Here is an 11,104-nt window from a genome sequence, read left to right on the forward strand (position 1 = left end):
CTTAACCTCTGTTTGCCTTAATCCACTGGAGAAGGAAATGGAAAACCACCCCAGTATCCTGCCAATAAAACCCTATGGAAAGTAGGGTCCATGGATTCACAGAATTGGACATGACTGAACGGCTGAACAATAAATGGATAGCTCTCCTGAAAATTTTTATAAAGCACTTGTAACCATGAGAGACCTTATTTTGCACTTGTGAATGAGTTCTATTGTTATCAAATAGAAAGTAGTCTTTGCTTTTCACTGTTTACATATATGCTTAAGTAAACATAGTGAGACTGTACTTTTTACAGGATAACATTTGAAAAGATTTAATAAGTTATTCCTTCCTAATCATTATACTCAGTTTCTTAGACTATTGTCCAAGTTCTATCCCGACATGGGCTAGTTAGTGTCATAGAATTACTGTTGGAAGGGATCTCAGAAGTCATCCGATCTAACTCACATATGAACATATGTACTATACTCAAGTTAAGTGGTCGACCAGCCTTTGCCTGAAGAACTTAAGTGTTGGGGGGAGCTCACTACCTCCCAAAGCAGGCCATTTTACTTTTGAATAGCTTTTATTGTTAGGAAGCTCTTCCTCCCAAACAGTCTGTACGTAGCTGTTCTTAGGTTCTGCTGAATGCTGCTAATTGTGCCATATGTGGCCAAGAAAAACAAGTCTTTTCTCTGTCCTTCATCATAGCCCTTGAAGTACTTGAAGACAGCTATCATGTAGCCCCTAAATCTTCTCCAGTCTTAGCTTCGCCAGTTTCTTTAACTGACCCTTACATGGCATTATCTCACCATTCCACTTAGCCTTCTCTGGATTCCCTCAAGCTTATCAATATTCTTTCTAAAATGGAGCACTCAGAAACTAAACACAAAACCACAGATATTGTCTGACCAGGACAGAGAATAGCAGGACTATTCCTTCCATGGTTCTGGACATCATTCCTTTCTTAATGTAATCAAGACTGTCATATCACATTGTTGACTGATACTGTACTTACATTCTACTAAATGCCCCAGATCTTTTTAGAAAAACTTTTCTACAGAAAAAGAGGACTGTCTAGACCTTGCCACCAGCCATGTGTATTATTGTGCTTTCTGAAACATAGTGTAAGACAGCTGATTGAATTAAAATCCATACACTCCTGTTGGAATGGTAACTTGAAAACCATATCATAATACTTTTTATTTTATACAATCAAAAGATATTTAGAGCTCGAAGAACATTAACGATCATCTTCTAGTCTAAAACCCTTCAGTTTAAAGATGAGGTATTTGAGGTACAGATAGTAGAAGTGACCTTCCCAGGGTTACTCATCTAGAAAGTAACAGTGACAGGCCTAAAACAGACTTCCTGCCTCTCTTTTGTTTATTCAGACGGAATTCTTTTCATGGTTACCCATTTATCCCAAACAACTCATTTTAATCCCCCCACCAATTCAACCTCAGGCATCAAACCTATTTGGCTTGCCAAACATATACATCATACAATACATATGCTAGTTAGTTAATTGCCTTTTAGCTGTCAGTGGTACTGCAAGATCTCAGAGTTAGAAAGGACACCAGAGGAAATCAAGTCTAACGAATATCTGAACAGTATTTTACTGAAAAAGTAATCATCCAGCATCCATTTGAAGCTTCCAGTCATATGGAGCCTACTACCTCACGAGGCAGTTTCTTCCACTTTTGAACAGCCCTGTGTTGCAACAATTCGCCTAGCCGCTGAACACAAGCCCAACAAGAAGAATGCTGCCAGCACAGGTTCTTTTGATCTGCTTTACCAAGGAAAGTAACGTTAAGGGGTTAACAATCTCAGTTTAATTGAACATACAAATATCATTCATTTAGTTCAGGAGAAAAAGCCAGCACTCTGAACTTCTGAGCAAATACAAACAAATCACAAACATCAGGGTTTAACAAAGTCCCAACATCCAGGTTTACAAACTGGAGGGTTCTTAACTACAGCTGCCCAGAGTCTCCACATCAGCATGCCTCAAAGAGTGAGAGCCCCCAGCAAATAGCTCTCTTCTCTCTTTTTATACAGTCTTTGGACATCATGAAACGTCATCTGAGTGACCAGAACTTAGGTGCCTACTATTGACTTACCAACTCCCCTTAGGACCCTGAGGGCTTCATGCCCACATAGGCTTAGCACCTAGTAGATAGGGATTTGGGCCTGGGGTTTAGCACCTACTAAGACTCAATCAAAGACACCCAACTTAATTGATATTACACCCTGATAGTTAAGGAATTTTTCCTTACACTGAGTCAAATCTGCCTCTCTGCAACATCTACTCATTACTCCTAGTTTTACCTGCTGGGGCAAGCAGAACAAGTTTAATCCCTCTTCCATATAACAGTCCTTCAATTTCATAAATTGAGTGATATCATCCCCATCTAAGTCTTATTTTCTCCACACTAAATATTGCCAGTTCCTTGAAGTGATCCTTACACAATACAATCAGACAGGAAGATGGCTATCCTAGTCACCTCCCTTTGGATACTCTCTAATATATCAATGACCTTCCTACATTTGAACCAATACCTCAGATGTAGCTGGATCAGAGTAGTAAAGTAGTGGTAGCCTCATCATCCTCAGTCTAAACACCGTGTTTCTATTAATGAAGCCAAAGATTTTTGGTTTTTTGTTTTGCCTGCCATATCACACTGTCCCTTCATGAAAGTCCTGTTCTGGTGCCTCATTGTGACAGAAGTGACTCTCTCTTTTTGAAGAATATTCCAAGTAAAAGAGTGAAAAAAAGAGTAAAAGTTCTAACAGATTATAACCCTCACTGAAAGGTATTTTAGTCTGGCTCCAGGAATGGACTGAATTTATGTTGTCTAAGGATAGGCCAGATTAAGTTTGGAGAGTCTCATCACCAAATTGGTGAGGATGATTAACTTTTTAGCCACCACAACTCTGGATGACCATCTGCTAAGTTATAGAGTGGTTGTGATCTTTGTCAGTGGAGGGAATAGCCATCTTCCTGAAAGTACAGATGCTTGAAATATTGAGATATAAGTCAAGCTATTGATTCATATTGAGTTGGCAATCCACTAAAAGCCCCTAGTTTTTCCTACATGAACTGTTGTCTAGCCATGCCTTCTTATAATTCCACAACTTATTTTTTAACCTAAGTGTAGCACTTTATATTTATCCATATTTAATTTCATTTTATTAGATTCAGCCCAATATTTTAACTTTATGAATTTTTTTAACTCCTAGCTGTCATTCCAATATTTTGACTATTCCTCTTTCATGTCATCTGTGAATTTGATAAGCATGCTATTGTGGCTTCAGCAAAATTACTTACTAAAAATTACTAGCTAGGGGCAGATAGGTGGCACAGCGAGTAGGGCACTGGCCCTGGAGTCAGGAGGATCTGAGTTCAAACTCAGACACTTGACACACTTACTAGCTGTGTGACCTTGGGCAAGTCACTTAACTCCAATTGCCCTGCCTTCCCCCCCTTCCAAAAAAAAAATTTACTAGCGATAGGACCAAGGACGCTTCACTAGAAATCTTCAGATTGACTTAGCTCCATAAAATCACTACTCTTTCAGTCTGACTGTTTAACCATTTCTAAATTCATTAACTACATTATCATCTTGGCCCTCTCTCTCCATATTGCCCCCCAGGATAATTTGAGAGACTGTTAAATGCCTTGCTGAAATCCATGTGCACTATCTCTATGGAATTTCTGAGACTACCAGTTTAATAACTGACAGAAAGGAATTAAGGTTTCTTGTACAAGAGAATATTTAAACATCTTATTAAACTAAAAATAAGTTTCATTACACTGCCCTTTCTTAGCAAGCTTAAAAAGATTTTACTTACAAAACAAACACACAAATCTTTAAGATAAAACACCTCTTATGTAAAAAATGGCACACCTATATACTATTCACCTCCAACTTTTCAAATATTTTTTCTGTTAAAGTAACCCATGTTTGAAAATTGTTGCTGCTCAAAATAAGTGCTTCCAGAATAATGTTAGTAGATCATGAGATTTTTTTACATTAAAATGACATCCAAAAATATGTTAATTTTTGTCAAGTATGTAAATATTCAGCTATTGTGCTATAAGAAATGACAAGCAGCATGATTTCAGAAAAACCTGGGAAGACTTATGTGAACTGATGCAAAGTGAAGTGAGCAGAACCAGAACATTATACACAGTATTAGCAATATTGTATGATCAGCTGTGAATGACTTAAGTATTCTGATCCATCCAAGAAATTTCTGAAGGACTTATAATGAGAAATGCTATCCACCTCCACAGAAAGAACTTATAGAGTCTGTATATAGATTGAAGCATACTTTTTTACTTTTTCTATTTTTCTTTGTTCTGGTCTGTGTTTTCTTTTACAACATGGCTAATATGGACATATGTTTTGCATGACTTCACATGTATAATCTATATCAAACTGCTTACCCTGTCAAAGAGGAGTAAGCAGAGGGAGGGAGAGGATTTGGAATTTAAAATTTTAAAAAACAAATGTTAAAAATTTTTTTACGTGTAATTGAGAAAAAATAAAATAAGAGAGAAAAATAAAAAGAAGATTAATATGCCATAGTTATTTAGTTCTCAATCTGTGATTACATTGGTATAAGAAACTCCCTCTCTACCACTGCAGATTGACATCTGCTCTTCAGTGAGCTTGGGGGTCTGAGAGTTAAGTTATTGGCCTAAGACAAGATAGCAAGTAGTGTCAAAGGCAAGACTTGAATCTGGTTTTTCTGAATGAGGCCAGTTCTTGATCCACTTGTTCTCTCAACCTGCTTATAATAGTCTTTTTAAAATATGCTCATATATTTACCTCTTTATTGACAGCTTGAAACCAAATTCAAAATTGACTCTAAAAACGGCATCTTGGCTGAAAGGGAAGAACCCTTCAGATGCCTGGTTAAGTTCTCTAGTCCACATCTTTTGGAAGCATTGAAATCTTTAGCACCAGCTGGTAAGTATTTAGCTTCGATAACAAAATTTAAGTTTATTTAATGCTAATAATGCGAAGTAATTTTTCTGGCCAGTAATCTCTATAGGCTTTCTTATTGCTCCTGTCTGACACCCTGCAGTATCCTATTTTTTATATTCTGTTGCAGCTGTTTGTAATATGAATTTATAACACGAATGAGGGGCTCCTTGATCTGCCCTCAGATCTTTGCCTTTTAAGGCTAAGTGAAACCTTTGGCCCACAGTCACTTTAACTTTCTTTTCTTTATTTCAGGTATTGCAGATGCACCACTTTCACCACTGCTTACTTGTATTCCTCACAAAGCAATGAACTATTTTACAATTAGAGAGAAATAAGTTTTATTTGGAATAAACATAAGTCCCTTGTCTTATGTTCTAAAACATTTCCATTCTCTTGTACATGTACCTCTCCTTTCTAAGTACTAGTATTTCAATAAGAAGCCATTGAGAAAACAAGACTTGCATTCTTAATGAATCTGATTCTTCTCTCTCAAAAAATCAAACAAATTGTTCTCCTAACATAGGAGCATATGCAGGTAGGTTGGTCCTGTAGTAGTGCCCTGAATGGCCTAAAATGAAGACGGCTGTGCCATAGCCATTTCAATGATGTGTCCTTGTAAGTGACAACTGTCGTAGTTTTTCCACCTGTCCAACCCTTGGTTTTGTAACTTGATCTTCTTTAGTCTTGGCTCAAAGAGCAAATCATTAAAATACCAACAAGTACTACATAAACTTTACAGAGAGAACATGAAATTGTTCTACAAATCAGGCCCATTACACACTCAGATCATCAAATCCCTTTTCATATGACATAGATTTAGATATTCACAGAAACCTGTATGAACATACTTCTCTTCATTTTATGTTTTATCACATTTACAATTCATTCGAATCACTGTGTGCCAAACCATAGCTTATAAATAAAGATGTGGAAAAACCAAATAAATCAATGATCTTAATTAAAATTCTCTGGTTCAAATGACTGAAAAACATAATTTTGTGGAAAAGATTGTTTTAGTCCATAAGCCAACAGACGTTTGTATTGACAAAGCAAGTAATAAATGTTTACTGAATGAATTATTAAAGGAGGTACTGTCAGTAAAACAGCAACATTTGTCTTGGATATTATAATTTGGATAATACATTTTTCCAAGGCTACTAGTGATATCTTAATTGTTGAACCTGATGGCATTTTTCAGTCCTTTAAGACTTTCTTGATCTCTGTAGAATTTGACACAACCATTTCCTGCTGTATACTCTTTCCTTGGTTTTCATGAAATTGTTCTGCTAGTTCTCCTTCTGTCTGCACAACCATTCTTCAGTCTCCTTGATGAGGTCATCATCCATGATCAAAGATTCTGTCCTGGGTCCTTTTCTCTTTATATACCCTCCCCTCTTGATTGTCTCATTAGTTCTCATGTGTTTATTAATCATCTCTATGCAAATGGACTCTGTTTATTGGTCCAGCTTTAATTTCTACTGAGTTCCAACATCTCCTTTAAGCATCACTGATACAAAACTTGTCCAAAACAAAACTCATTTCTTCCCCTACCCCCTCCAAACTTGCCCTTTATGGTACCACCACCCTTCTAGTCATCCACATTCAAAACCGTGTAATCAGGACAGAGCCAAGATGGCGGCTGGAACTCGCTTAGGCTCTCCCACAAATCCCTCCAAATACCTGTAAAAAATGTCTCTGAACAACTTCTAGAGCTACAGAACCCATGAAATAACAGAGCGAAGCAGGTTTCCAGCCCAGGATGGCCTGGATGGTTGCTGGGAAGGGTCTATCACACTGTACTGGGAGTGGAGCGCAGCCCAGCATGGGCCATGCCAGGACAGACCAGAGTGGAGGAGATAGGGCAGAGCAGGCCTCAGGGCCATGAATCACTGAGCTATAGCAGTTACCAGACTTCTCAACCCACGAATGCCAAAGACCATAGAGCAGGTCAGTGGGAAAATTGCTGGATCTGGGTGAGAGAAGTGCGTGGTCTGGCCTCAGCCCCGGGGGTGGGGAAGGTGGCGGAGGTGGTGGGGCAGCAATAGCAGGATGCTCCAGTGGCTACTTCCAGAGCTCCAGCGTCAGCTGCTTTTGGAGTCCCTGGCCCACAAGGTGGGAGGAATCAAGTGGCAGGTCAGAGTGGAAGTGCAGGGAAAGCTTTGCTGGCACTGAGCCAAGGTTCTCTTGCCTTGCCCTGCTTTGATCTGGGTCACGGTCCTAGTTGGTGGTTATTGAGGAGTGATGGTGTGGCAAAGCTTGCTGTGACTGTGAAGAAGGAGTCTTCCTGGTAGCTACACAGCAAAAAGGAGTGCTTGCACTCACAGAACAGAGCACAGACCAGGAGAGGAGTATCATACCACCTCAGAACAGAAGTAGCAGGGGCAACTATGTGGCACAGTGAGTAGAGCGCCAACCCTGGAGTCAGGAGAACCTGACTTCAAATCCGGCCTCAAACACTTGACACATGTACTAGCTGTGTGACCTTGGGCAAGTCGCTTAACTCCAATTGCCCTGCCCCCCCCCCAAAAAAAAGGGAAAAAAAAGAACAGAAGTAGCTCTGAAAACAGCAGTGCAAGGCCCCTGAAGCTTGGGACAAAGCACTCTCCACTCTGAAAGCAGTCATACCCTCACAAAAAGCTCAAGGGTCAAGTAGTTGGCTGGGAACATGAGCAAGCAGCGTAAAAGCACTTGGACTATAGAATCTTTTTTTGGTGACAAAGAAGATCAAAACATACAGCCAGAAGAAGTCAACAAAGTCAAAGCATCAAAAGCCTCCAAGAAAAATATGAATTGGTCTCAGGCCCTGAAAGAACTCAAAAAGGATTTGGAAAAGCAAGTTAGAGAAGTAGAGGAAAAATTGGGAAGAGAAATGAGAATGATGTGAGAAAACCATGAAAAACAAGTCAATGACTTGCCAAAGGAGACCCCAAAAAAATACTGAAGAAAATAACACCTTAAAAAATAGACTAACCCAAATGGCAAAAGAGCCTCAAAAAGCCAATGAGGAGAAAAATGCCTTGAAAGGCAGAATTACGCAAATGGAAAAGGAGGTCCAAAAGACCACTGAAGAAAATACTACCTTAAAAATTAGAATGGAGCAAGTGGAAGCTAGTGACTTTATAAGAAATCAAGGAATTATAAAATAGAACCAAAAGAATGAAAAAATGAAGACAATGTGAAATATCTTATTGGAAAAACCACTAACCTGGAAAATAGATCCAGGAGAGAGAAAGCCATGATCAAAATAAGAACCTAGATATCATCTTTCAAGAAATTATCAAGGAGAGCTGCCCTGATATTCTAGAACCAGAGGGTAAAATAGAAATTGAAAGAATCCACTGATCACCTCTTGAAAAAGATCCCAGAAAGAAAACTAGGAATATTGTTGCCAAATTCCAGAGTTCCCAGATTAAGAAGAAAACGTTGCAAGCAGCTGGAAAGAAACAATTTGAGTATTGTGCAAACACCATCAGGATAATACAAGATCTAGTAGCTCCTACATTAAGGGATTGAAGGGCTTGGAATATGATATTCCAGAGGTTAAAGGAGCTAGGATTAAAACCGAGAATCACCTACCCAGCAAAACTGAGTATAATGCTACAGGGCAAAATGTGGACTTTCAATGAAATAGAGGACTTCCAAGCATTCTTGATGAAAAGACCAGAGCTGAATAGAAAATTTGATTTACAAATACAAGAATCAAGAGAAGCATGAAAAAGGTAAACAGGAAAGAGAAATCATAAGAGACTTGCTAAAGTTGAACCATTTTGTTTATATTCCTACATGGAAAGATGATATTTGTAATTCATGAGACCTTTCTCAGTAGTTGAAGGGAATATATGTATAGACAGAGGGCACAGGGTGAGTTGAATATGAAGAGATGATGATATATAATAAAGAAGAGAGGGAGAGATAGAATGGGGGAAATTATCTCACACAAAAGTGGCAAGAAAAAGTTCTACTGGAAGGGAAGAGGGGGCAGGTGAAAGGGAATGAGTAAATCTTGCTCTTATCTGATTTGATTTAAGGAGGGAATAACATACACACTCAATCAGGTATCTTACCCCACAGGAAAGAAGGGGAAAGAGGATGGGGGTGGGGATGATAGAAGGGAAGGCAGATCAGGGGAGGAGTTAATCAAAAGCAAACACTTTTGAAAAGGGACAGGGTCAAGGGAGAAAACAATAAAGGGGTACAGGCATAGGATGGAGGGAAATATAGTCTTTCACAATATGACTATTATGGAAGTGTTTTGCATAATGATACATGTGTGGCCTATGTTGAATTGCCTGCCTTCTCAAGGAGGGTGGATGGGGAGGGCAGAACGGAGAGAATTTGGAACTCAAAGTTCTAAAAACAAATGCTCAGAAAAAAAGTTGTTTTTACATGCAACTGAGAAATAAGATATACAGGCAATGGGGTATAGAAATCTGTCTTGCCCTACAAGAAAGTAAAGGGAAAGGAGATAAGGTGGGGGGTGGAGTGGGGTGACAGAAGGGAGGGCAGACTAGGGAAAGGGGCATTCAGAATATATGCCATCTTGGGGTGGGGGGAGGGTAGAAATGGGGAGAAAATTTGTAATTCAAAATCTTGTGGAAATCAATGTTGAAAACTAAAAATATTAAATAATAAAACAGCAAAAAAAAAAATCCTTGTAATCATCCACAACTCTTCCCTGTCCTTCACATTGTTGTAGAATCAAATAAGATAATATTTTTTATAAAGCCCTTAGCACAGTGCCTGGTCAAGAGTAGGTACTCTAAAAATGCTTATTCCTTTCCCTCCACCCTTCCATCTCTAACTATCCAGCCAGTTGCCAAATCCTGTTAATTGTAATTTCATAACATCTTTTGTATCTCTTCCCCTCTCTCTGGTAACAGGAATTCCATCTTAGTTTAGATCAGGCCTGCACAACCTGCAGACTGCGGGCTGCTTGTGCCTTGCCAAAGGATTTCCTCTACATACAAAGGATGTTTTCCTCTATATTTTTCTCAGGCTGCCTGAAATCCTTTGGTGTGACGCAAGCAGCCTGAGGGCTACAGGTTGCCCAGGCCTGCCTTAGGCACTCATCACCTCTTGCTTGAACTATTGAGACTGTCTCCTGATCATTCTCCTCCCCAATGTATCCTCCACACTGCTGCCAAAATAATCTGAAAGTAAATGTCTGACCATATCATTCTCCAGCTCAGAAACTTTCAGTGGCTTCTCTCTTACCTCTAGGATGAAATATAGACTCTGCAGCATAACATTGAAAGGCCTTCACAATCTGCCTCCAGCCTTTGTCTCTAAGTTTCTTACTATATTCCACCCAAACTGACCTTGCTGCTGTTCCCAACATTTCATCCCCTACTTCAGTTTTTTGCACAGGTTGTCTATCCCCATAAACCTGATATGCACCCCAGCCACACTTCCACTTTTTACAATCTCTAGTGTTTTTTTTTAAGGCATGGCTCAGCCTGTGTGGTACTTCCTATGGGAAACCTCTATGAATCCCCTTCATTTTTAGATATGACTATGGACAGACAGTTAAAAATACTGAACAGTAGTTGCTAATGTAGTTCAGGACAGATTGTGGTTGGATATATAGCATTAGGAGTCTTATGCATAAACATTATGGTTGAATTCAAAGCTGACGAGACAACCAAGAAAGATAGTGTAGCAAAAGAGAAGACCTGGGACAGAGTCCTGGAGAATATACCTGTAAGCATAAGCATTAGTGTTTGCATGGAGGAGTGGCCAGACAGGATAACTAGGAGTACTCAGTGGTGAAGACCGTGTCTAGGACAACAGTGACCAATGATGTCAAATACTGCAGAGAAGTCAAAGGTAAGAACTGAGGAAAAGGCCAAGGATTTGACAATACACCATTGGTAACCTTAGAGAAAGCAATTTTAGCCGAGTGATGAGGTTAGAAGCCAGACTGCAAGGAGATGAAAAGTGACTGTGAAGTAAGAAAATGGTGGCAACAAGTATAGATAGCCTTTTCTAGGAGTTTGGGGGTGAAAGCAGGGAGAAGCAAAGAATGGAGGTGATGGATTTTTAGAAATGGGAAAGGACATTTGGGCATGTTTATAAATAGGGAAGACTATGTATCTTACACTACAATTTAATAGTCTGTGCTTAGATG

At 39.2% G+C, this 11,104-nt stretch overlaps 1 protein-coding gene across 1 annotated transcript in view; it reads left to right on the forward strand.

The window, feature by feature from the left end:
- The window catches only part of CENPN (centromere protein N), a 48,651-nt gene extending 42,807 nt beyond the window's left edge, over nt 1-5,844 (forward strand). Inside the window, exons 10-11 of the mRNA XM_036748796.1 lie at nt 4,833-4,959; nt 5,230-5,844. Of these exons, the coding sequence (XP_036604691.1) occupies nt 4,833-4,959; nt 5,230-5,312 (210 nt within the window). The 3' untranslated portion in view covers nt 5,313-5,844. The remainder of the gene's footprint in view (nt 1-4,832; nt 4,960-5,229) is intronic.
- Nucleotides 5,845-11,104: the final 5,260 nt, after the last annotated feature.

This window comes from Trichosurus vulpecula, chromosome 3 (assembly GCF_011100635.1).
Source record: "Trichosurus vulpecula isolate mTriVul1 chromosome 3, mTriVul1.pri, whole genome shotgun sequence".
Classification (NCBI taxonomy): domain Eukaryota; kingdom Metazoa; phylum Chordata; class Mammalia; order Diprotodontia; family Phalangeridae; genus Trichosurus; species Trichosurus vulpecula.